Source organism: Eurytemora carolleeae, unplaced genomic scaffold (genome assembly GCF_000591075.1).
Source record: "Eurytemora carolleeae unplaced genomic scaffold, Eaff_2.0 scaffold366, whole genome shotgun sequence".
NCBI lineage: Eukaryota > Metazoa > Arthropoda > Copepoda > Calanoida > Temoridae > Eurytemora > Eurytemora carolleeae.
The window spans coordinates 77,230-104,679 of NW_019396319.1; the positions used below are offsets into that span (position 1 = coordinate 77,230).

At 32.6% G+C, this 27,450-nt stretch overlaps 2 protein-coding genes across 3 annotated transcripts; both read right to left on the reverse strand.

Annotated features, from left to right (window-relative positions):
* Positions 1-1,068: 1,068 nt before the first annotated feature.
* Positions 1,069-11,489, reverse strand: LOC111700855 (uncharacterized). Of its 2 annotated transcripts, XM_023471914.1 has the most exons (6): positions 11,453-11,489; positions 8,466-8,627; positions 6,872-6,939; positions 6,523-6,585; positions 4,539-6,278; positions 1,069-4,418 (listed from the first exon to the last, which is right to left on the reverse strand). In XM_023471914.1, the coding sequence occupies exons 2-6, from the start codon at positions 8,605-8,607 to the stop codon at positions 1,881-1,883; spliced, it is 4,551 nt and encodes a 1,516-aa protein (XP_023327682.1). In that variant the 5' UTR covers positions 8,608-8,627; positions 11,453-11,489; the 3' UTR covers positions 1,069-1,880. The 2 variants fall into 2 exon arrangements, with proteins under 2 accessions (XP_023327682.1, XP_023327681.1); XM_023471913.1 differs by having other exon boundaries at positions 1,070-6,278.
* Positions 11,490-17,558: 6,069 nt separating this feature from the next.
* LOC111700853 (uncharacterized) lies at positions 17,559-26,840 on the reverse strand. The gene is made up of 9 exons (XM_023471911.1): positions 26,830-26,840; positions 26,497-26,626; positions 25,918-25,985; positions 23,521-23,569; positions 21,575-21,683; positions 20,567-20,841; positions 19,360-19,470; positions 18,919-18,969; positions 17,559-17,687 (listed from the first exon to the last, which is right to left on the reverse strand). The coding sequence occupies exons 1-9, from the start codon at positions 26,838-26,840 to the stop codon at positions 17,628-17,630; spliced, it is 864 nt and encodes a 287-aa protein (XP_023327679.1). The 3' UTR covers positions 17,559-17,627.
* Between the last annotated feature and the right edge of the window lie 610 nt (positions 26,841-27,450).

Consider the following 27,450-nt stretch of genomic DNA (forward strand, 5'->3'; position numbering starts at 1 on the left):
CGTAACGTCAGAAGATAAAAGTTAAATTTTTTTTAAATATTTCGTTTATAGATAGTTGATTGTTCATGCTTATATTTTAGTTAGTTAATATTTTACAAAAATGCATAAAAACAAACTGACGAAAAATATTTGAGTAAAAATGTTGACTTGACTTTTAAGGTTTATAAGGTGTTTTTAACTACTCTTAAAAAGGTATATATATAAAACCTGAACTGAGGAAAATCCTAACTACGATACCAAACAAAAAGCAACCTGTAAGTAAAACCTACACGCTTAATTTATTGGTATGTCAAAGTGACAGAGCAAGAACTTCAATGAAAAATGCTGATTGAAGAGGATGAGGTCCGATTCACAACGGTACCCTGTGAACCTATATCGGAGTTAATAACGAGGAAAATGTTGTTTTTCTAGATGAAGAAGATTCCCTTTAACAGAATTCCGCAAATCACTTCTCATGAAGAAACAACAATTAAGAGAAAATAAATCTTGTTAAAAACATGAATATTTATGAATTCTCAATTATACAGGGTGTCCCAATAAACATGGGAATTCAGTGACGAATTCGATATCGTCTTTTTAAATAATTCTTTGATTTAGTATAGTGATACATGCTGAGAAAGCTGTAATCTGTAAGAGTTTCGTCTGCTATGTTCACATTTTGTTTGTTTATGTTTTGACTGCATACGGTTGTACTTAGTAGATCACAATACATCTACGGCAAGAAATATTACATGCTTTTAAGGAAGATGCATTATATATAAGATTAGATTTAGATACAAGGTGTCTCAGGAAACATGAAGTATAGCAAGTCAGCTTAAAAGTCGTATTTGATCCTTGATTTTTTTTGAGACATTTAATCTTGAAATAATGACAACATAATTCTCCTAGTCCTGTTACTTACAAAATGTGGTCAGGCATTTTTGTACGGTCGATATTACCGGAGATATGAAGAGAAAGGCAGACCACATTTTGAAATGCCAAGACTTATGGATATTTTCTGATTATTATCTCCAGAATTTTAATTATAAAATTATTGACAAAAAATACAGTATATTTTATTAGAAATCAAAGACGAACTTATAGTCGCCTTGCTACTGTCATGTTTCGTGGGAAACCCTATATAATAAGATGCTGGGTGTCCATAAAGCATAGGAATTAAATGACGATATCGAGATAGTCTTCTCGAAGGTTTTAGATTTAGCATTTTGATACCAACAGAGAAAGCTGTAATTTTATTTTAAAAAAACCAGGACATACATTTAGGAATGTGAACGCGAAGCATTATCAAATATTTATGTTTTTATTAGTTTTTGCTAAATTTGAAAATGAAATATTTTTTTGGATAAAGAATACCATACAGCCTAGGGTAAGATATTGACAGTTAATGTCAAATTTTTCATTCGCCACTAATTGTTCGGGAGTGGGCGGTATTCTTCAAAACTAAGTGACAAATGTAAAAATATATATGTGTGGCATATATACTTTTATTTCATACTATACAATTAATACATAATACAATATTTAATCATAATTCAAATACAGGCAACATAGCTAGAGGCTTACTGTTATTTACAATTTAATATTTACATTTAAAAATTTGCTTAACAAACTATTTCAGAGTAGTATATTTTTTAAACATTCATTTCCCCCAGTTAATTGGTATGTTTGCGCGGAACAAAAAAACATGCTTGTAATTTCTGAATTTTAGAAAATAATTTAATTTAAAGGTTTAATTTACTAATTTAATGGCGAAAAGTGGGGAAACTTAAAAGTTTATGTCCAATATTTCATTTTTTCCCATCAGGGCATCACATTTCACCATCTTCCTGTAAGGGGGGGTGGGTAATTTTTGAAAATATACAACCCTCAGCTATTTTAAACTAAGCTTCACTTTGTTCTTTAAGTTTAGGAAAAGCTGCTAATCTATACTTGAACATAACTTCAACTACTGACTGATAAAGTTCATCAGAGTCATCAACACATTCATCTAGACCTTCATCAGTACTCAGACCTCGTTCTGATACCACCAGACTATCCACAGAACCAGACATCCCACGCAGATCATTACAACTTACGCTGCGCCCAGAGAAGGGAGTGAACGGGCTACACATCCCACTGCTGACAGATGAAACATCTTGAATGGAATCATTTAAAATTTCGTTGATTAGCAGGTTCTCTTGCTCTTTTTTACTATTATCATAATCATTAGTGTTAAGATTCACAGTAACGATGGATTCAAATTCTTGTTCTGAATCATCTTCTTCATCGTCCTCATCTTCCTCCTCGTCCACCTCTTCAAGTGCTTCAAGCATCCAGGTTCCCTTTGATCCGAAGAATTCATATCTTTCTAGATTTCTGTATTTTCTAAATCTTCTTTCTATTTGAGCATTGCATTCTAATTCTCCTTCATCCTCATCCTCATCCTCATCCTCATATTCTTCATCAGAAAGGTCTAATGCGTATGATTGAAACAGATGGTTGTCTTTGCTTGGAAAATACTCGCATGACGTATCAAACTCAGGCAAATATTCCTTCTCACCATTGTTCCAAAACTCGGACAGACAATCTGATTTCTCTTTCTCTCCCAGCCATGCATTGTGGGATATTACACTATTTACTGGTTCAATGGGTTCGTTAGTGGTGGTTTCAGGACTCCTACAGGCAATTCCACTTGGATAAATGTCAATCCCAGTTTCTACATCTTCATCAATGCTTGAGTAATCAATAGAGAAATTCTCAGTGTCATCTTCCTCTGTTTCACAATCATCAATTGTTTGCTCATGGTTCTGTATGGTGTTGATTCTATTTTCAGTTTTCGGATTAATCTCATCTCCAATCAGATCAGGATAAAAATCTGTCTCTGCACATTCTACAAGGACTTCAGTTAAAGCAGTGTAGCATGTTTCCTCAGTTTCACATCTTGATAAAATACTGGGAACAGCTTTCTTCTGCACAGTCCTCTCATTGCCTACTTCCTCACTTGTAGGAATAGGAAGAGATTTAGGAACTTGGTCCTCATTTTCCCTTTTGTGGTTTTTCTCATCCTTTACCAAATCCTGATCTGTCTGTTCTTTTGTCCTTTCTGTATCATGCACGACTGACTTCAGCGATGAAATAATGGGGGGATCACAGTTAAACCTGATTATGTCAGTCTTTGTATTTTCAAAGCTCTCTGTTGCATCTGGATATTCTTTGAAATTAGTCTCAATGTGTTCTTCTAAAAATTCTAACACAACATCAATATCCTCCATTGAGTCTTCTTCTTCCATATCTTTGGTTTCTATTTCTTCTATTGAAGCTTCCTTGTTAACTGCTGTTGATTTTTCTTCCCTTCTCTCCAGCTCTTGTGCAAAAGCTTCAAGTATGAGGTGTGCCATAAATGCTTCACCTGCAATGGCTTCTTGTTCTCTTGCAAAAGATTCAATTTTTATTTTTACAACTTCTTCTTGATTTCTCCCAGACTCTAGCTCTACTGAATCTTTAAGTACAGCTTTTTGTTCTGCTTTTTCATCCTCAATAATTTCCTCATCTGGAACAGACACATCATAAACCTCTGTTTGAAAAATATCAGCATTCTCTTCTTGATTTACTATTTGGTTAGTGGCTATAAGTAGCTCTTTGGTTTCCTCTGCTTCTGCTAATTGATCTTTGGTCTCATCTTTGGTTGAGTCCCTGATAAGAATATTCTCAGAGGTTTGAGTTTCAAATTCATTTGCAATATTTTCAAGTACAGCTTCAACCTCTACAGCTACTTTATTAGTAGTGCCCTGCTCAGTTGGATATTTATTAAGTGTACCTTCTTCATTAACAGCTTCTTTAATATCAAGTTCATCTTTGTCAGTATTTTCATTTTCAGCAGAAGTCTCTGTTACGGCATCATATGCTCCAGCAACTTCTGGTACAGCAACGTCTTCTACAGCAGCCTCCTCTACAGCAGCCTCCTCTACAGCAACCTCTTCTAAAGCAACCTCTTCTACAGCAACCTCTTTAACAGCAACCTCTTCTGCAACAACCTCTTCTACAGTAAACTCTTCTACAGCAACCTCTTCTACAGCAACTTCTTTTACAGCAACCTCTTTTACAGCAACTTCTTCTACAGGAAAAACTTCTACAGCATCCTTTTCTACAGTAATCTCTCTAATAGCAATCTCTTCAATATAAGTCTCTTCTGCAGCAAACTCTTCTACAGCAACCTCTTCTACAGGGACCACTTCTACAGCAACCTTTTCTGCAGCATTCTCTTCCGCAGGAACCTCTTCTGCAGCAATTTCTTCTGCAGCAACCTCTTCTGTAGCAACCTCTTCTGAAGCAACCTCTTCTGCAGCAACCTCTTTTACAGCAACCTCTTCTGAAGTAACCTCTTGTGCAGCAACATCTTCTGTAGCAACCTCTTCTGCAGCAATCTCTTCTGCAGCAACCTCTTCTACAGCAACCTCTTCTGAAGCAACCTCTTCTGCAGCAACCTCTTCTACAGCAACCTCTTGTGCAGCAACATCTTCTGTAGCAACCTCTTCTGCAGCAATCTCTTCTGCAGCAACCTCTTCTACAGCAAACTCTTCTGAAGCAACCTCTTGTGCAGCAGCAACCTCTTGTGCAGTAACCTCTTCTCCAGCAATATCTTCCACAGCAACCTCTTCTTTAGTAATGTCTTCTGTAGCAACCTCTGTTACAGCAACTTCTTCTGCAGAAACATCTACTGCAACTTTTTCTCCAGCAACCTTTTCTGCAGCAACTTCTTCTACAGCAATCTCTTCTACAGCAACTTCTTCTACAGCAAGCACTTCTACAGCAACCTCTTCTACAGCAACCTCTTCTACAGCAACCTCATCTCCAGCAACCTCTTCTTCAGCAACCTCTTCTCCAGCAACCTCTTCTGCTGCAACATCTTCTACAGCAACTTCTTCTTCAGCAACCTCTGTTACAGCAGCTTTTTCTGCAGAAACATCTTCTACCGCAACTTTTTCTCCAGCAACCTCTTCTACAGCAACTTCTTCTACAGCAATCTCTTCTACAGCAACCTCTTCTACAGCAACCTCTTCTACAGCAACCACTTCTACAGAAACCTCTTCTGAAGCAACCTCTTCTGTAGCAACCTCTTCTGCAGCAACCTCTTCTGCAGCAACCTCCTCTGCAGCAACCTCTTCTGGAGCAACATCTTGTGCAGCAACATCTTCTACAGCAACCTCTTCTAGAGCCACCTCTTCTGAAGCAACTTTTTCTGCAGCAACCTCTTCTGGAGCAACCTTTTCTTCAGCAACCTCTTCTGCAGCAACCTCTTCTGCAGCAATCTCTTTTGTAACAACCTCTTCTGAAGCAACCTCTTGTGCAGCAACATCTTCTGAAGCAACCTCTTCAGCAGCAACCTCTTCTGAAGTAACCTCTTCTGCAGCAACCTCTTCTGCATTAATCTCGTGTACAGCAACCTCTTCTGAAGCAACCTCTTGTGCAGCAACATCTTGTGCAGCAACCTCTTGTGCAGCAACGTCTTGTACAGCAACCTCTTGTGCAGCAACATCTTTTACAGCAACCTCTTCTATAGCAACCTCTTCTATAGTAACGTCTTTTGTAGCAACCTCTGTTACAGCAACTTCTTCTACAGCAACTTCTTCTACAGAAACATCTTCTACCGCAACTTTTTCTCCAGCAACCTCTTCTACAGCAACTTCTTCTACAGCAATCTCTTCTACAGCAACCTCTTCTTCAGCAACCACTTCTGCAGCCACTTCTTCTCGAGCAACCTCTTCTCCAGCAACCTCTTCTACAGCAACATCTTTTTCAGCATTTTCTGCTCCAGCAACCTCTTCTACAGGAACTTCATTTACAGCAACATCGTCTACAGTAACCTCTTCTACAGCAATCTCTTCTTCAACAGCCTCTTCTGTATCAACCTCTTCTACAGCAACCTCTTCTACAGAAACCACTTCTACAGAAACCACTTCTGCAACAACCTCTTCTTCTACAGCAACCTCTTCTACAGCAACCCCTTCTGCTGCAACCTCTTCAGCAGCAACCTCTTCGACAGAAATCTCTAGTACAGCTTCATTTTCTGTTGATGCTTCCTCTGCATCAACTGGATGCACCGTAGCTGATTCTTGATCTTGAGAAGCCACATTATCCTGAGCAGTATCCTGATCTGTAATATTTTCCCTTGAATGTGCTCTTGAAGCAGTTTTTCTCTTGTGTTTAGAAACAACTAGTTCTGCAACAACAGCTGCAATATCAACCTCGCCATCCTCCACTACACCATTCACTGAATCCTCATCAGCAACATTGTCAACCTGAATAAGGAAAACATTTAGCAAATCATTCAAGAAAAAAGGGTGTCTTACGAAATATGAAAATTTGGCTTTTATTTGAAAACAAAACTTTCCCTTTTAGGGACTATTTTCTTGATGGTCATAAGTTGTAGGGGTTGAATCGTAGTAATAATATAATTGACTTTTCAATATTCAGTTTAATCATCAGATCTTCAGATATTTTAAGAGTTTAAGAACATCAATACAGTCCCGTCCTATATCTAACCTGAATAGTTGGTATAGATAAGACTGGGGTTTCCTTCTCCTCTGGGGCACTGCAGACTGCAACCTTGAAAAACAACCTGGGTCACATTTAAAACTTTTTTAAACAGGATGGAAATTAAAATAAATTTCAAGGATTCTTTCTATTCGGAAAGGATTCGTTCTATTCGAGAGTTTTTGAAAATTAAAATTCTGGTTTTTAAAGATTAAAGGAAATTTAAAAAAAAATGTTTTTATTGCTTAGTAATTATTGAAATTTGCAAATAACTATATATAGATATCAAAAGTTTTATTATTGATAATTTAAACTATCCTTACTTTTTTCGTCTCAATTTTGTCTTATATATACATACCTGTTCTGCTGTAGGTTTATTTAATCTTGAAGCTGCCCAGGTTCTGTAGGAACTGCGCAACCTCTTCCCTGACATCAAGTATTTAAAAACAATTATTTTTTTTACAAAAATTAGAATTTTGAATTGTTGTGCACGCTCTCGCGCCTAAAAAACAGTATTTTTCAATTATTCCTTTTAAACTGAAGCTCTAACAAGTACGTTGCAATTTTAAAATGTATATGTCTAGGACTACAAAAAAGTACGTTCGTGAGGTAAAACCAAATGTGTTGCAAAAAGTAAAGAAAACTATTATAGAATACAGTTTTTTAATGTTTTCTCAGATTTTGAATTTTGAATGTTTAATAAACAGAAAATAAGAATCCCTCCTAACTTCAGCCTGCATTAATGAATTTTGTGCCAAACTCTGCGTGTCAAAGATCTTATTATGTTTTTGATTAACTCACGTAGCCTTTTCATTTAGTTTCAGGAATATAATGGAGTAATGACGTACATCTATATATTTATGAATATTTACTATAAAACAATAATCAGTGAAGCTTCTCAGTTTTCATATTTATGAATATTAGATATATAGGGGGTCTCTAAAAACAATAGTTTATGTCAAGTGCCTCAATTTGGAACGGATTTTTTACATGAATATTTTCACAGTGGTCTGCATTTATATTAATACAATGAAAACTTGACAGCTTCTATTTCTTTCCTTTTTAACACATTTCTGATTTAATGAGTCAAAGGGAAACTTTGTATTTTCTTTGAAACAAATTCTATGGATATACAAATTTCGAGAAATCCTGTAATGCATTACAGTTTTGTCAGAGTAATTAATAAATTACTCGGACAAATTTGTAATCTAATTGGTGAAAACAAACAAGTTGTAGGAGGACATTTTTTATACATATTTTTTTTACTGTTCGTTCCGTTTTAAAATCAAAATAATTCGCTAAAAACACGATAAAAGGTTTTTGCTTGCACTATAAAATCAAAGAAAAGAAAAATGGCATCAATCGGAAAAAGTTATAAAAAAAGAATTTTTAAAATTTTTGAAATTTAATAAAACTTGTTACAAATTAGAACCTAGATCGAAATAATAGTTTCATGTCAAAAAACGAAATACTGTTTTTTAGAGACACTCTCTATCATTAATTGTATGAATGATATTATCATTCCCGAAGTTTTCTATGGAACCAGGATCTGCAAAGTAATGATTAAGCCTTATCAGCCAAAAACATATTAATAGTTTTTTCTAAATTGTAAAAAAATTAGTGATTTCAGTCTTTTTCATTAATAAATTTACATCAAGCTAATTTTTAAAAATACTGTTAAACGGGGTTTTAACGGAAGCGCTTATGAATTGTTGAATGAGGAAGTGATTCGTCCTTAGTTCTACAAATAAAAAACTTCCCGCATTTCAAAGATTTATTTTGAATATTTTATTGGAATGTGAATTCGAACAAAAAATAACCGCTCCTGCAATTCCTGTCCCCACTTTTTAAATTAATGATCACCCCCTTTACTTTCCAAACTAAACTAAGCTAACATATTTCACATTAAATCTAAAGAATTTAGAATTGAAGGAAAAAATATATATTTATACCTATGCTTGGCCTGCGTTTCAAATTAGGGGGCGGGCTACCCCTGGGCGTGTTAGCTCCACCCCCTGGAGGCGGACTCTTGTGGACCGAAGTGGTCGTGGGGCTGGGGTCAGCCCCTAGCTGCTTAGACAGCTTCACCCCCATATCATCTATCCTTTAATTTTCTAAAAATAAAAACAATTTTACAAATTATCAACTAGTAAAAACCAATTACTATTTAGTTACAACGACAAACTCTTTAAGGCTCATTTTTTGTAGGGAACCCTGTAACCCTGTAGACAATCCATGCTCTAGTGATTTCTATTATTATTATTTTTATAAAACAACCAGGTGGTAGGAAAACAGTGCTTTATTTTGGAACCAAGTAAATCATTGTATTTTCTCAACCATAGCTTTTACATTTAATATATCTTAAAATATAAAGCGAATTAAAAAATCTTAACAGAAGTATTAAACTTATCAACAATCATATTTTTACATGATTCAAACCACAAGGATTGGAAGGGTGGGGGTAGCTCAGAGCTCTTCCTGTTCCAGAATTAGTTCAGAGAGAAACTGTATTCGAAGAAACTGAAGAGAAAGATTTGTCGGAATCAAGAAGAGAAGAAGTTTCTAACAAATAGAACCAGAGTTTGAAACTTTTGTTTGAGATAGCGCTAATCTTCAACGCTTCATCTTGATGATCATTCTGGCAACGTTTAAATTCAAGAGATAAATGCGTAATCCAAGTAATTGAGTCTTTGCCACAAATTTAGATTTTCTAATCCCTATCTTACCAACCAAATATATAAAATCAATCCTATAATCAAACCTATTCTTAAGGGGGAAGGGCGGGGAGAAATTCGTAAAGGAAATTGGTCCGAGTAGAAGGTGTACGTAAGGATTGGATACGGATACTTCATACTTTCTAACATTATCCTTTTTTTAAAAGATATTATTAATAAGAAATTAAAAATTTTAAATCCTTTGATGCAATTAATTAAATATAAATGCATGTATTTTTTAAAACAATTCAGTAAAACCGATCATATCTAGATTTTTAAATACTTTTTCACAACTTAAATACGACTCAAGACCATTTAATGATTTTTTTAAATATTACAATCATATGAAAAAAGTTTACTGTAAATATATACTATGGAGAAATCCTTGACGAAAAAAAGTGTATTCAAATCTTTAAATACAAAATAAGATTGAAAACTTTAATTTCGAAATATTCTAGACTGAATTAGATTTTGTGGTCTTGCATGAGTGCACTAGCAAATATTTTCAAGAAATATATCTTCGGAATTTCAATTTATATCTTTACAAAATAGATTTGCTGATTACATCATTATGTATTTTCAAAAATAATTCATTTCCTCCCTCCGGTCCTCTAATCTTCAAAAATTATTTTCCTTTTTGATAATTTTCAAAATATAGACAAAAAATTGGGTTTACAGCTAAAATCTATCCTTTGGGGGAAAAGGAAGTAATGTTGTGAAGAAAAATTTTCAGAGCTTGGAACATTAGAATGTGATATCCTTAATCCCGATCGGTTAATTAATCTGAGCTGAAAACTTTAGAATGGGATATTCTTAATCCCGATCAGTTAATTAATCTGGAGATTAATAACAAGAGGTGAACAAGCATTATTTAATCTTGAGATTAAGAAAAAGAGGAGATCAAGCATTAATCCCGATATCCACCATTCAAAAGTTCCCAGCTCAGAATTTGTTTGAAAAATAATGTTTATCCATAAATAGGTGCAACAATGTATAGTTTGTTGATCGTAATCATTTCCTTAATCTTTTCAAGAACTGAATTATGCACAAAATTAAATCCACCATTGCATTGTTTAATCATTTTCTATTTTCGCTACCATGCCAAACTAGAGTAAACTGCATATAAGATTGAAATCTTAAATGTTTTCATCAAAACACCACTTTTAGAAGAGCTATTAAGAAGAGCAAAAATGTTTTTAATTTCTAATTTTAAACAGGTAAAATTTCTTTTCTTATACTAGTTCGTAAACTCAAAACTTAAGTAGCTAAAAGCTCACAAAATCGCATGAATTTGACCTTCTCCTTCTGTCTAGCTTACAGTTCTACTCATAAAAAAATGTCCGTTTTTGACCACGAGCTGTTTGAAGCCTTGTCGTTTTCAGTAGAAATCAATTTTCTAGTTTTTTCTAATCTGTGTAGGATTATATTCATTATATTCTCGAGTTGATAAATCCATCTAATCTTACATTTAATCTTCATATTCCTGATAACTAGGGAATTGTTTTTAACATGAATGTTTTATTCAGTACAATTATAATCTTTATTTTGTATTGTTCCCCACTTATGTAAGCCTTTCCCTGCTTCCAAAACAGTTCCAAATTGGTAGATTTTTTATGGGGGAAATTCGGAGGAGAAGGGACAAATTTTGCGTAAATTTTATTTGTAGTAAAAACGAATCTGAGGAAGGACATCTTCTCTATATTTTATTTTGAATATAAAACCCTATTTGGTTGGGTAGAAGAACATTTCAAACTATTAAATGTTCTCCTCAATAGCTCTCGAAAAAAGAAATTGGGATTTTGTTCTAACGTGAAATTCACTTTAATTTGAGGTAAGGAATCACTGAATATATTCCACTTTATTATAGGGACCACTTTAAATATTTTTATTTTTTTACTAAATATTATGTGAATATTTATACTGTGATAACCAAAAACTTTAGAATAGGAAGACGACATTAAAGCAATACTGAAGTGCATTTGATTCTGTTACAAAGCAGATAATTTTATCAGTAGTAATCAAATCACTTACAAAGTTAAATGGGCACTGTCTACACTTCACAATTCCTGTGCCTCATAATCGTTGGACTATTTAAAGTCATAATTTAAGTCTGAAAGTCGACCTCGTATTCCATAGTTTTGTGGTTATCACTTTATTTATTATATTTTCTAAATATTAAACTGTTGATGTATATTGTCAAGGATGAATAATCTCTCTCCTCCTACCTTCCTATGGAACTGAACCAATGTGACTGCCTGTGTATTAAGTGTGAAACTACCGCTCTGAGAATTCTTATATCTTTCTTTCTATCGTTCTTTCGATTTATCTTTTAGACTATATGGTGTCTGTCTTATATCATCTGTCTTTCTGTATGTCTTTACTTCCATCTATCTATCTATCTAAACCTTGTGTGACATTAGCTGCATGCCAATGTTTGCTTGAATTTCGAAATTGGTTTCACTTCCTGTACAGTATGTTTTACTGCCTGTACAGTATGTTTCACTTCCTGTATAGTATGTAAGGGTGTATGTATTACTGTAAACTAAGGAGAAGAAGAAGGTAAAGTTTATGCAATATTACTGGTACGACGTTGTGACATCATAGCTCCTCTAGTTTTGATTTTATGCGCAATTGCATGAAAAGCAAATTTATCCGATCTCATTTTAGAAATTTAGAAATTAGAAATAACATCAGATGTGTATCCGTAAACTACATACAGAGTTAATCACAAAGCATGCAACATAAATTTCGACTTTATTTTTCAATCTAGAATGATTTGAAGTTTTAATTTGATTTTTTTGTCATAAAAAAATTAATTTATGGTATAAAAAATGTTTTGACAAAGAAAGAAACAAGTTTACATTTGTGGGAAGCCAAGAAATTGAGAATAAAGACAGAATCAATTCTATACAGTCGTCTCTGAAGTCTCATTCTTTGTGGGTAACCCTGTATATGTATTATATATGTGTATTGTTATTTATACAAATATATATGTATATGTATTGTATACGGACCATTTTCATATGCTTAAATGCATAAATTTAAAGGTCGAGGATAGAGTCCAATTCATTCATGAGAGGTTTTCTGTACCTTCATTAACGAAAAATATCGAATAGTTTTTACTCCCAGTACGTTTTTATGAATTTAAATAGACTCCCCACTAAGAATGTAGTAAATACCCTACTCCATAAACTGCTCTCGAACCTGTTTCTATCCAGGTACAATTCGTCAGCTATCAAGGTCAACACGGACACAAGCTCAGCTATCAATGTCAAAACGGACACAGAGTCTTAATTGATCAATACCAACCCAATGGGCAAGATATCAGCTCGTATGTTTCAACGAGGACCAGCTATCAATGTCAACAGGGACACAAGCTCTTAATCTATCAAGGCCAAACCAATGGGCATGATCTAATAAGCTATAGATATCAAAAATCTAAGGCCAGAAACACTAATATCAGTTTTCTCTAGGTTGGATAAGCAGTCAAAAGGACGAAAAACATATTTAAGATGACATTCATAAACTTCTAGAAATTTTAAAAACACCTAAAATTTACTCCATTCGTTTGTTTTGAAAAACAATGTACATCCTTAACCTAATGTATACAGCATAAAAACTCAAATGAACATGTCAAAATTATGATGGTTTATAACACTATAGTGCTTTAACTTTGAAATGGCAGAAACGACTTAAACTTCCGTCTTTATATTTCAAGATTATTGTTTAAAAAATAAACCTGATGTATAGCCAGGATCCAGGAAGGGGTTTAAAAAATATGAATATGATTTTTTAATCTCTGAGGCATGAAATCTACCCTCTCTCCCCTTCTGAAAATTTTTAATGGTATTAAATGATTTAATTCAACCAAGAAATAGTCATATTCTAAGAGTATTTGTAGGTCTCTCTGCATACTACTATAGCAAAATGTATAAATCATATTTTATTTTGTTTTCCTTATTACAAAGACTACCAGTTCAAAACCATGCTTAGGTCCCAAACCTGACACTGTCAGGTCTTAACAAAATTACTGTTTAAAAATGTCTTTCCTCTGCATTATAACATCTAAATATATATAAATATATATATATATATATCACCCCAGGGGCCAGGGATGGTTTATGGAACATCAAAATTGGACAGAAAAAATTCCATATAAATAGTTGGAATTTTTTTGAAAATGCGTCATTTCGAAAAGAAAATTCCGCTAAAAGAAACTGTAAAACTTTCCCGGGGCTGTTCAGAATGATGAAAATTTCCCTGTATAGTAATTGAAGGAGACTGCAGTATGGTTTTGGTGAATTATATTGACGTACTAAGCATAGGGGTCTCAGAAATATTTTTTTATCATTTTTTTCAACCATCCCGTAAACCTAAAAAAGTTTAATTTTTAAAAGAACTTGTTGTTCTCGGTAATTTCATATGTTTATATTAAACTTTCTTAAACTTTCTAAATTCATTTAGTAATGAGTTTTAAATCAAAATAAGTAATAATAAATATTGCTTTATATCGAGTAGATATTCTTAAACATACCGATGTAAAACCTTTTCAGAAAGTAGGAAAGATTCTGCAAAAAAAGTTGCCAAACCAAACAGAATTTTTATTTTTAATAAAAATTGGTGATTTTGCCATCCCTCTCTCCAATGAATCATCAACAGAATCTCTTTTTTATTGTTTTACATGAATGAAAACAATGGAAAGCTAGAGTAAAGTGATACCAAGAAATGCTTCTATATAAGTCCTAAATATTTTTGTTCAAAATAAAAATTCTGTTTGGTTTGGCAACTTTTAAAAATATATTATTCTCTTGGAAAAATGTCAGACCATTTTGTAACAGCTTGCTGACTAAATTAAGAGAAATTATTTGACAGCGTGAAATTTAAATACTTTTTAGTTCTTGAATAGGATATTTTTCTTCAGAATACAGGGCTTGTGATGTGTCAATAATTTTTGATAATAAGGTAGTATTCTTTCGCAAATCTGAATAATTTATTAAAAATTGGTATCTACTGGACATCAAGGAAATTGTCAGAATTAAACACTTTTCAAGCTAGAAAACCGACAATATCTCTCACATTATTGATCAAATATAGGTTAAAAAGATACCAATTTTCATCAGACAGGACTCTCTTAAAAAACTGCACAGTCCCTTTAATGCTGTAAAGTACAACTCTGTTCTGTTTCTGCTCGCCAAGGATTAGTTTAATGCCAAGGATCTAGGTCTGCAGATCTATAGATAATAGGACCATGGATTGATTGATTGTTACATGAGAACTATTCACCCTGTTTTCTTAGAATTGGGAACTCGTCTTTATTCTAGAAACTCTAACCACGCTAAACTAGTTCATCCCATTAATCCGTTAGATCATTAGTTATAACGACGAACGGAACGAGTTGTTCGGTAAAAAGTAACAGAGAAGTTAGTTTACAATTTACAATTTAACTTGATATAACTCTTATGCCTAAACCTACCTTTACTAAAATTGGTGTATCTTTGGAACTATTATTCTATAGCCGTAGCTGGCATATTACAAATTTTTGTATAAATTGAAGGGAAAAGCCTTAACTTTGAAACCAGTTTCATCCGGAAAAAGAAGACTTTTCGCATTTATTATTTCTTACATTGCTGAAGTTACAGGATAATTAAAAGTTTTAGCCTCTGGGCTTCTAACCCTCCTTGGTAACTATGTGTATTTTCCAGAGATAAGAAAGTAAAAACATCTATCTTTATTCTATCGGGATATTAAAAGATCCTTTGGATATGAAATACAAAATCTTTAAAAATAGACTAGTTTCATAAATTCTTGATGTCGTATGTAAAAAGTTAGTGTTTCTTTAAAAACAGTAAAACAGATCTACTGAATGCGACAAGAGGCCTTTAGATGACAGTCAAAAACCTGTTGTGGGAATTTAGCTTGCCGTGGCATTTCGATTATAGGCCTAGTTAGCCCACCTGTGAGAGCCGATTAGCAATCTGTATATATTTATATATTCTCTGTACGTTCATGAACTGTAACCTCTCCAGTAATTCCAGCTCCCTCCAGCTCATAAGCAGCATGATCTCCAGCATCCAACTCTTCAACTGACTTTCCAGTGGGGGGTTGCGTGTTAAACATCCCCTGGCTATCAATGCCTCCCCCCCCCCGTTTCAAGTTTCCTAAATAATATGTATGCTTGAGACTCTTGAGACAAATATACATATTTTGATTTGATTTGATTTGATATAGTCTGTGTTATTTTCTTAGAAGCAATAATAAAGAAATTATCTCAATCCACCAGGTTTAAACATGTGGCAGTGGTAGACACGTGCACTGCATGCAATCAAAGAGTTGTAGACCAAAAATCTAATTTGAGACCTTTTCCAAGAAATGTCGTCTTAACCAGTCCAAGTCCAAACCAAACACTTTTGGTGACCCTACCTCTATACTCTCAGACCAAAAAAAAAAATAAACAGAGAAACGTTTTACCAAGTAAAAGATTAAATCCATAAATAACTTTGCATTACACAGTAAATTCCACTTAAGCAATTGGGTATATATTTTCAGAAATAAATAAATGTTTTAAACTACACCACCAAACCCTTCACCACTCCTTTTCACCCCCACATACATTTAGCTTCATTAAAATATTGCCATTCATGTTTAACATAAAAAAAACGGAGCTTATCTCTTCGCTCCTTTGAAACTAAAATGTCATGGCGACTACCTTGATTGACCGCAGCGCTTCTCACAGCTGAGCGGTAACTAAACTAAGGTTATGTATGTTCACATAGTATAAAGTAAGACAATATCAACGCCTCTAAAACAAAGTTCAATGTCAGAATAATCGTAAATTATATCATCGTACTTTACCCGCTCCCTTTATATCCTCGGAATTTGACTTAAGTGCTTTATGTCTAAAAGTTCACATACTATCCTTTTTTAGTAACCAGAGGCCAAATTTAAAGAATTTGAGCGGCGGCTTAAATTTAAACCGCGGCTCAAATATGGTTGGTTTCACTTAAAATTTTATTAAGTTTTTCAAGATTTAAGCCGGCCCTCGATTGAAACCGTTTTTTGGGTGATTTGAGACGCGGTTTAAATTCATAAAATTCGGACACAGTTGTATATTTGTATTTTCATTTTAGTATTTTTCTGAGATTTATTCCTCGCTCTATCTTGGAAGCAATTTTATTTTCATTGTCTAGATCTGTAATATAATATATTAAAGATTAGGTCAGCAGATTCCTTTATCAATTTATTCCCGTTTAACCATAAAACGGGGTAGGGTCTAGCTTGTATACCCCAACCATTTTTATGTGCTTTTTATTCCAGAAACGATCGTTTCGTTTTTAGAACTGCTCGTTTCAACTTTTAAAACCCGGAAAAACTATCAGTTTTTTAAAATTAAAAGTTTGCTCATTAATTTGAGTTTTATGACAATTAATTTAAATTTTTTTTCAGTAAGATGAATTTATGATTTTGTCTTAACGGTGGTTAACGAAAGGTCGTCGTTAACAATCATCATTAAAAACGACCTACTTTTGTTAACGAAACGACGAACTTTTCAAAAACGATAGTTTTTAAAACTCCCTTTTTTAATTATAACGATCATTTTTATTTGTCGTTATTAAACTAAACGATTGTTTTTAAAAAAAATGAAAACGATCCATCCCTAACCACATGCGATCCAATTGATGAAATTATGAAATTATGCTGAAATTTCTTAGCTTTACAGAAATTAAAACTGATAATTTTTTTGTATGAACATGCTTTGCACCTGAAGATTTTAACAAAACCGTCATTTATGTCAAATAAGGCTTGGCGGCTTAAGAATAGCTCGGCGTAACAAAGACGACATCTAAATATATTGCGGGATTACAGGATTCATTCAAGGATAAATATAAGTACAGGCAAAGTAATTATAAATTGAAATCATTACCACACCATCATGTTGAAAAGATATAAGGATAAGAAAATTTGAGCTTGTAGCAAAGACTCAACTTTTTTATTAAATATGAATTTTTTTTAGAAAACTTCTAAAATCTACAACCCTTTCTTAATCCACTTTTTTTATTTATTATCAAGACAATTTCACATATTTATCGAAACAAAATAAAATTTTCAAATTCTTATACTATTGGTACCTGAACCGGATGTCGAAGACCTTAAATATTTTAAATCTTACATCGTTGTAACCTGATATCGTAGACGTTAAATATTTCAAATCCTTATATCATTGTAATCTGTTGTCGTAGACGTGAAATATTTCAAACGATTAACTTTTCTAGATGAAGTCAGTTGTCAAAGTTTATTTTTTCAAAAAAAATAAACTGAGTTTTTAGCCAGTAATCAGTTCCAAAGAAAATATATTTATTGTATAAAAATTGAGAAAGTTTTTATTTTAAGAGGATTATCTAACTAGATCCAACCAAGTTTCAGCTGTTTTGGATTATTCCTCTCATCCACTCTTACGTAGATCTAAATATAAATATTATAGGGATAAACGTTACTTCAAGTTAATTTATAAATTTAAGTTCGTGTTCGATACCTTCCTTTATTTTGTAAACTTTTAGAGGGATTGTACAATGTACATGAAAATAGTCAATTTACAGATATCTCAGATCAAGGTAGAATTAAGTTGGCTAGGGAGGTTTACAATATTATAAGATCTTCTAGCTTTTGTAGAGCTAAAAACATGAGAATAAGTCCAATAAAATTTCACAGTTTAAATAACAAGTTTGATTCCTAAAATGGTCATAAGAATGTTAATAACTATTTATAACACTATTATTTTGGTTCGCAGTTATATAGTTTTTGGACAGAAATTTTCTCTTTATCGATAAGGTTCAACCCCTTTTCGATTAAATTTTGTTCCGAGCTTTAGCAAGGGACAAAATATAATCCAAAAAGGCGAGAACCTTTGAGATATAGAGAAAACTTAAGTCCAAAAACTGTATAACGCGTCGTGCCAAAATAATTGTGTTATAGGTAATTTTATAAAACGTTTGTGTAGTTATAAAGTTAATTTCAATTTTATTTTCATTTTAATTGAAACCACGGGCAGCCGTAGTACATTTGAATTTTCGAACCGGGTCAACCTTGAACTGTATCGCCTGGACATTGGGTAAATAAAACAGACACTCAATAGGACTAGNCTTTTTATTATTGAATTATTGTAACTTAAAGTTTGAAATTTCAAAAGTCTGCGAGAGCAGGCTCCATAGATATAAAGATTAGAAAAAAATCGCGAGTGTTCGAATATAGGGTTATCTTAAATAAAAGTTTTACCACAAACTCAAATTTTCTAATCACTGTTTATTTGAAACCTGATGATGTAAGCCTTTGATATTTCAAACTTAGATTCTTTTTATTAAAAAGAATTCTAAATCTAAGGTCTACGACATGGGGCTGCAATTGCAAAGATACAGTTAGAAAATCAGAGTTTGTGGCAAAAGCTCAATTCATTTGTATTTCCAATATTTTTATTTCTAACTCTGTGCTCCTTCTGCTGTTCTGTTTTTATTTATTATTGAAAATTAATGAGGAGAGAAAGAAGTATAAAGCAGATTGAGAAATAATTTTTAACATAAAAATATATGAAACAAGTTTATTTTGAACATTTTACTATCTCGAACAAAAAAGGGTTTGTTTTATAAATAAAGAGGAAATTAATTCTTTTAAAAAGTGTATGTTTAAACTCTGATTTAACCTGATTTCCGACTGTTGGGAACAGATTGTTCTTTTTAATGACCTCAGTTTTCTAAAAGAAAGATAAAGGATAAAAACGTGATAAAATAAAATCGTCGTAAAAAAACATAAGGAAAAAAATTCTTACGGCGTAGCTAGGGTTTACAGGGTGGAATGGACAAGTTATTGCGATTGTAACCGGTTATTGATGGGCTTGACCGATTGACAACAGTACCCTTAAAGTTTTGTCTCATCAAGAATGCAGATATCCATTTTCTCCTTATAACATTGATTATTATCGTTATGTGAAGTAACTTGTGCTACAGACACACTGATGATATCTTCCACATTATTGATCAGATCAAGGTTTACAGGGTATCATTGTAAATTTGTCATGCACTTCTTCAGATAGGGTAATCTTTAAATTACAGGTACAATCCCTTAAAGTCTAGGTTAGACCTACCAGGTTTACTCCAGTAGGATGGAAAGACCAGGTTTTGATTTCAATGTTTCCAGATCTCAAACCTTCAGAGAGGGTTCGGATCATAGTCGGAGATAAGATCACAGATCTCACCTATGTAAAGAATGGAATAAAGTGCATCATTTGGGTATCATCATCATCATTATCATCATCATCATCATCATCATCATCATCATCATCCTCATCATTCAAATCATCATCATCATCATCATCATCATCATCATCATCATCATCATCATCATCCTCATCCTTATCATCATCATCATCATTATCATCATCATCATTATCATCATCATTGTCATCGTCATCATCATCATCATCATTTATTCATCTCTCTTCATCTCATTTATTACCCAGCCCGAGTTGAAAAGGAAATACAGAATAAAAATTTAAGGAATTGAGTTTTTGTCAGAAGCTAAAATTTTCTAATCTGTATATTTTTGCAACCTGATTGTACCTTTGATGTTTCAAATTTAGATTATTCGGTCTAACATAATTTTTAGTTTGAAATGTTCAAGGTCTACAACATTGGGTTGCAAAGATGTAGGGATAAGGAATTCTGAGTTTGTACTTATTGCCTTCCTTCGTTGTGGTCTTGTGGTGTTCAAGACTTTTCTTAAATAATTCTGGAATTTTAAGCCTCCAAAATATCGATAGTTGATTAAAATGACGATATTTTAAATATTCAACTTAAATATTTGTAATTGTTCACATGCAATAGGGTCTTTTATTTTCATAAATGCCAAGATTTGAATGAAAAAAATGTAGTGTAACGTCTATTTATTCTTGATTTCTTAATCTTTCAAACCAAATTCTAAAAAACTGTAGGTAGAAAACCCATATTTTAAGGATAATAATAGAATAAAGTGTTTTTTTAGCACATTGGGACTTACAACATTGTGGACTAGGAAGACGATGTTGATATTACCAGTTTAAAGGAATTGAGTCTTTGCCACAAAGCCAAATTTTTGAATTCAAATATCTTTGCAACCTGATAGTGTTAAACTTTGATAAAGTTAGATTATCTGATCTAACATAAATTCTAATTTGAAACATCTAAGGTTTACGACATTGAGTTGATTCGAGTTTGGGGCAAAGACTCAAGTCCTATTTTTTGGATTTAAAGACCCATCAACTTGTTTTGTTATGTTAAAAAGATTAAGCGCAGGAAGAGTAATAATTATATTACCGAGGTAAGTTCCCTATTGATAGGATTGGTAATATTGATCTCAGTTCCAGGAATCAGTGTGATCGAATCATCATTGTTTCCATCCTCAGTAGTTATAGTAATCTCTTCCGCCTTCTCAACTGAAGCATTAGATCCTCGCCTTGTTTGAACTTCAGGTTCAGCATAATAATCAAAGTTGTCATTCATATTCTCATTAGACAAATCATTCTCCTTTAAGCTGACAGATACTACGACGGAAGCATCACGAATGGTTCTGATTGCATCCTCACTCAAACCTGGAAATATGGATATATTTTATTAAAAACTAATTTCTAGACGAGAAAATAGAGGAATTGAGTCTTTACAACAAACTCTGATTTTTATCTTTACATTAGGCAAAGATAACGTGATAAGAAAATTTGGGTTTGTGGCAAAGACTCGATTCAATTCCTTTGTTTACTAAGTGTGAGTTTGAATAGACATAGGGGTTTGAATTTTATAGTGTAGATCCCGTAACACTGGAATTTTAGGTATCTAAATGGTTATTTGATGTAGGAAGCATCACGAATGGTTCTGATTGCATCCTCACTCAAACCTGGAAATATGGATACATTTTATTAAAAACCAATTTTTAAACGAGAAAATATAGGAATTGAGTCTTTGCCACAAACTCTGATTTTTTTATCTTTGCCATTAGGCGGCAAAGATAACGTGATAAGAAAATTTGGGTGTGTGGCAAAGACTCAATTCAATTCCTTTCTTGACTGTGTTTAACTTGAGTTTGAATAGATATAGGGGTTTGAATTTTATAGTTTAGATCCCGTACCACTGTATGAATTTCAGGTCTCTAAATGGTTATTTGATATTGTTCACAATATGGTAGCAATTAAAAATCAACTTATTAAGTGAGATGGGAACATGAACACCATATATGCATAATTACTATGTTTCATGTTAATTGCACGACTTACACTTAAAATTAAAATCAGAATTGAAAAATAATAACTGATTAAAATATTTATTGATCACCTTGAGCTTTCAAAACATCCTCTAGACCATCGTACTGATAATGCTTCAGAAGAAATCTTCCTGTTATAATCGGTTCAACCAGTTTTATTCTTTTCAATCCACTTCCAGGCTAGATTATTTATATACAGTTGTAAGCGTTTATAACAATAAAATCGGTTAAACCAGTTCTATTCTATTCAATCTTACTCCAGGCTAGATTATTTATACATTCAATAGTAAGCGTTTATATCAATACAATCCGTTCAACCAGTTCTATTCTATTCAATCCACTTCCAGGCCAGATTATGTATACATTCAATAGTAAGCGTTTATATCAATACAATCGGATCAACTATTTCTATTCCTAGTTTCGGTAATGTACTTAAATGTACTGAAATATTCATAAATAGTATGTTTTGGGTAGCTAACCCTGAAAAAAATACCCAATTTTGTTTGAAAATCTTAATTTTAAGCAAAGCTGAAATTATGTTTATAAAAAATGAAACAAACAAATTTCATAAATTTCTTTTAAAATTTGATTTTTGCAATTTATATAAATTTACCTTCGGAGGATTAAAGAAGTTGAGTACGTTGAAATCCAAAAACGAAGATCTAAATATTTTATAAATCAATTTTAAATTAAATTCTATTCAGTCATTTTTCGTTTAACAGTGCTTCTCATTATTAGGAGGTTGAAAAGTTTTAATTTTCAAATCTCACTGAAAATTCCAATTCATCTGAAGTACTGTCCCAACATTTGAGCAACTACAGCCATTAGACGGTGAAACGGAACAGTACACTAAATGTAGGTTTGTACCGTGTCTGTTTGTGTAAAAATGTCGAATCCGATCAGGCCCAAATGTTTGTAGAACATGACCCCAGGAAGGGTAAAGCCGATCAAGAATAAACTTTAAAAAATACTGAAAAATCAAATAATAAAAACGGAAAAATCGAAATTTGACATTGTTAGTTCGTAAGAATATACACACAAAAAATGTTTACCTTTATGCATTTAAGAGCTACAAATATTACGAGAAATAGCAATTTGTTTTTACAAGATTGCAAAAATGCTTGAATATTGAAAGTATATTATTTTCAATCTGAAATAACTCTCTTAAAGTTTAAATTCCTGAGCATGGATTTTTAATTTTTTTGTTAAAAGAAGGATATTTTCATCAAAACAATTGAAAACAAAACATATTCATACTAAATTTATTACAGCATGAGTAACATTTTCTCAACGAAACTATACCTGAAACCATACCGTAAACCATACCAGAAACCATACCGGAAACCATACCGGAAACCATACCGGAAACCATACCGGAAACATTCAATCCACTTCCAGGCTAGATTATTTATATACAGTTGTAAGCGTTTATATCAATAAAATTGGTTCAACCAGTTTTATTCTATTCAATCCACTTCCAGGCTAGATTATTTATATACAGTTGTAAGCGTTTATATCAATACAATCGGTTCAACCAGTTCTATTCTATTCAATCCACTTCCAGGCCAGATTATTTATACATTCAATATTAAGAATTTATGTCAATACAATCGGTTCAACCAGTTCTATTCTATTTAATCCACTTCCAGGCTACATTATGTATATACAGTTGTAAGCGTTTATATCAATAAAATCGGATCAACTATTTCTATTCTTAATTTTGGTAATTCGAAATTGGAGAGTGAACCGGTGATTCAGGATATGAACCAGAGGTAGGTAGTTCAGAGACCTCTCCAATTAATTATATTTGGTCCTAGAAATGTTTATTAAATTAAAAGAACACTCAAATGTAAAGTATGTTTTGTGTATCTAACCCTGAAAAAAATTATAATTTTACCTAAATTTGTTTTAAAATTCTGATTTAAAGCAAAGCTGAAATTATGTTTATAAAAAATGAAACAAACAAATTTCATAAATTTCTTTTAAAATTTGATTTTTGCAATTTATATAAATTTACCTTCGGAGGATTAAAGAAGTTGAGTACGTTGAAATCCAAAAACGAAGATCTAAATATTTTATAAATCAAATTCAAATTAAATTCTATTCAGTCATTTTTCGTTTAACAGTGCTTCTTATTATGTAGGTTTGTACCGTGTTTGTTTGTGTCAAAATGTCGAAACTGATCAGGTCCAAATCTTTGTAGAAAATGACCCAGGAAGGGTAAAGCCGATCAAGATAAAATGAATAAACTTTAAAAAATACCGAAAAATCGAAATTTCACATTGTTATTTTTGTAGAATATACATACCGGAAACCATACCGGAAACCATACCGGAAACCATACCAGAAAAACATACCGGAAACCATACCGGAAACTATACCGGAAACCATCCCGGAAACCATACCGGAAACTATACCGGAAACTATACCGGAAACCATACCGGAAACTATACCGGAAACTATACCGGAAACCATACCAGAAACCATATTGGAAACCATACCGGAAACCATACCAGAAACCATACCGGAAACCATACCGGAAACTCTGGAATAGGAAAATTACTTTTTGACCCAAGTTAAGACTTTAAAAAGTCCAATGAACATGAGACAAAGCAATTGTTCAGTGTAAACAGACCATTTCACTTTAGGAGGGATGTAAAACTATTTGCTTTGTATAACAGCGTCAAATACACTTGATTAATGCTATGCGGTCGTCTTCCTATTCCACAGTTTTCTGGGGTTTTTACTGCACATCTTGGTGTTTTTTACATCTAATTTTTATCTGTTCAAATAAAAATTGGTTCTGACATTTTCATTTTGCATGCCTAGAAATTTAGGAGGGTCCGAACACCGATGATAAGAAAACAGCTATAATTAATGTTGTTAAATTTTTTTGGATCGTTTCTTTTTAAACTTTTACTAAAACTTGAAAGGTTTAAAACTTGTACATTATGTTTGTTTGTTTTTATTTAGACTTTGCAATATTCTTCTAAAATCCTAATTGCACAAATAAAAGTAGGCAAAATTTGATTCACCTTTATACAGGGTGTTCTTTTTTAAATTCTGTAATTTATGATTCTGGTGCAGCAAACGTTTAATCATTATGGATTACATTTATTAAAGAATTAAGGTTGTCTACACATATGTACGTTTGGTTTATAGCAAACAAATTATTTAGATATCTTCATAAATGTTAAAAATTGCCTCCGTTTTATTTGGCACACAAACTGGTTTTGAGCAGATTTGATCTTCAACAATGCGCCCTCATTTTTATAGAACTGGCTGTATTTTCAGGAAACTATAACCAGGCCTAGTTCGTATTAAAATTTTAAAAAGATCGTTGCATTAGTTCTGGTCAGTCTCTCCAGAAAACATAATTTTTTATGAAAATATGATTTGACAGAAAATATGAAATTGCAGATTTACATGTTTATATTCCCCGTATTTTCTTTACGGATCATAAAACGTCCATTAATTATCTACTCGGATTTTTTTTTTTTAAATCAAAAAGATTTTTAAAATTATAAGAACGTACAGAATGGTTTGCTCAGCCTCTGTGGAAAAATTTGTGCATTTTTGGTAAACTATTTTGTGAACAAATTACTAGTAAAATTATAATAGACATTTAGAATTTGAGAGTTCCGTGAACTTTTAGATTCTAAAAGTTTTATTCGGAAAAATTAATCCATCGTATTTAATTAAACTATAACAACGATAATTAACGTATCTATTATTATTCTGTACATACAGGGTGTCCCACGAAACATGACAGTTGGTGAATAGTTTCAAATGTCTTCTTCCAGAATATTTCAAGTTGTTTGTTACCAAAGAGAATAATAATAAATATTTTAAGCATCCATATTATAGTTAAATTGATTTCTAAGTAAAATAACTTTGATTAAAGTTTTTAAACTTAATAAAAAGCAAAAAGTCTTTAATATCTAATACAGTGTATGGAAGAAGATATTCAAAACTATTCCCAACTGTCATGTTTCGTGGGACACCCTGTAGCATAGATTTATACAACTTATGTATATTGGTAAGATTAAACACCATTAATCAACTGTGCAGTAAATTTGTGTAATGCTATTGCGTACATCTTTAAACAATTTGTAATGCAAAGATAAAAAAGTTTGCTTAATTACAGCTTATAGATATTATATGGGATAAAATGTTTTAAAATCCAGTTATAAACAACCTATTCCGCAAGAGTTTTTTTTTTATTTTTGCAGTACAAATTGTTTTCATACATCACGATAGCATGCAATGTCCCATGACACAGTTTCTGTACTGTTGAATTGGTGTCTAATCTACGTAAATTCTTAAGATAAATTACTTACATATACTTATTTATATTCGAAACCTCGGAATGTTCTGAGATAAGCTCTCTTATTTTATTTAAATATCTACTTACCCCTGGTTTAAGAAAGGGTTGATTATTTGCCCCCGGCATACAGTCAAACTCAGTAGCACAACACAAACCTGCCACATGGACGGGGTATAGAAGGGACATACTTGGAGAAAATGTTTACAGGCACTGTAAGCGTAATTTTAAGACAGCAATGCCTGATTTACAATAAAAAACATACTCAGTCTCTTTGAGTCTCTTTGAAAAACCTCAAGTGGACGTGTAAAACTAAGCTTTCTAACTGGACTCAGAGTTGTTGATCCTTTTGGATCGTTTTAAAAAATATTTCAAAACTATATTATGTTAAAGTTTGCTTTATTGAAATTTGCAATATCTTTATTCTAAAAAAAAATCAAAAACCGATCGTTTTTGCATCGTTTTTTTGTTGTTTTTTTTTAATGTCGTTTTTTGCATTTATATCTTCTTGGGTCCACTTTTTATCCTGAAAGAAAAAATATAGACAAAAAAAGACCCAAAAAAGATCTGTAACGGAAGGCACATATTTTGAAAACAAGACCCAGAAATAGATTTTTAATTGACTTCCAAGGAATATGGATTTTTTTAAAAAGAATATTCTTTTCTTACACGAATTGAAATCATGTTAATGATGTCTCTATACTGGAATAGACTGCTCCTGCTGCTGGACCTGATATGACTAATGCTGGTATTGAGTTTGCTCTGAGTGATGAACCTGAACCTGAAGAGTTCCACCCGACTGATTCATTTCATATCATAAAATAATATTTATTCGTATAAATAGTAAAAAGTTCGCATCAATACTTACTGAAGGGAATCACTAGACGGAATTTGTAAAATGTGTGTGATTTTAGGGCAAACATAAATTTATTTAAATTTTATATTTTGTTCGAAAATCGGCTACGGCGAAGAGATCGCAACTACGGCGGATGTTTTTTTTACAGCGGAGACATTGTAGCTAGATGAAGATCAGAGCAGCAGCTCAGCGTAGAGGAACAAATCCATCCGTCCTGGGGGGGATAACCAGGTTCGTGGAGGATGAGTTGATCAGGAAGGTTATTGACTGGAATTCCTCAATTTATCACCTTTTTATATTAATAGTTCAGAGTTCAGGTAGAACAGGTAACAGCACGAGATTAAATCTGGGTTTAAAATAAACCTTGAGTGCACAACCTGGAGCTAACAGGATATTAGTTTCATATCCCATAAATATATTCGATATTTTTAGGCTCATTTTATACAAATCTTCGGACTCTACAATTTATATAAATTATTGTTCTTAATTAAAGCTTTCAGCATTTAGTTTTCTCAAATAAGATTCTTGACTTTACAATAAAATGATTAAAGGATTATTTCTTCATTAACCCTATCCCTGCTGGGGTACTTGAAAACCAGGATACGCTGGGGGGGGGGGGGTCAATTTGACCCCCCCTCTAAATCCATGTTTTATTTCCAAATATGACAAATGATACATTATTAGAAAGCTCTTGTGCTCTACTTTTAGAATCTGCAAAAGAAAATTGCAAATTTGCGAAAATTGAATTGAAAAGCAGACATTCAGGC

Excerpts from the sequence above, each read along its gene's own strand:
- LOC111700855 (XM_023471913.1), bottom strand. The coding sequence starts at position 8,607 with ATGGGGGTGAAGCTGTCTAAGCAGCTAGGGGCTGACCCCAGCCCCACG. Across the intron at positions 6,586-6,871 it reads ATAAACCTACAGCAGAACAG|GTTGCAGTCTGCAGTGCCCC; the intron begins GTATGTATATAT and ends TTGTTTTTCAAG. Across the intron at positions 6,279-6,522 it reads TATCTATACCAACTATTCAG|GTTGACAATGTTGCTGATGA; the intron begins GTTAGATATAGG and ends TTCCTTATTCAG.
- LOC111700853 (XM_023471911.1), bottom strand. Across the intron at positions 21,684-23,520 it reads ACTTCTTTAATCCTCCGAAG|CCTGGAAGTGGATTGAAAAG; the intron begins GTAAATTTATAT and ends TAAATAATCTAG. Across the intron at positions 20,842-21,574 it reads GGATGTTTTGAAAGCTCAAG|GTTTGAGTGAGGATGCAATC; the intron begins GTGATCAATAAA and ends CCATATTTCCAG.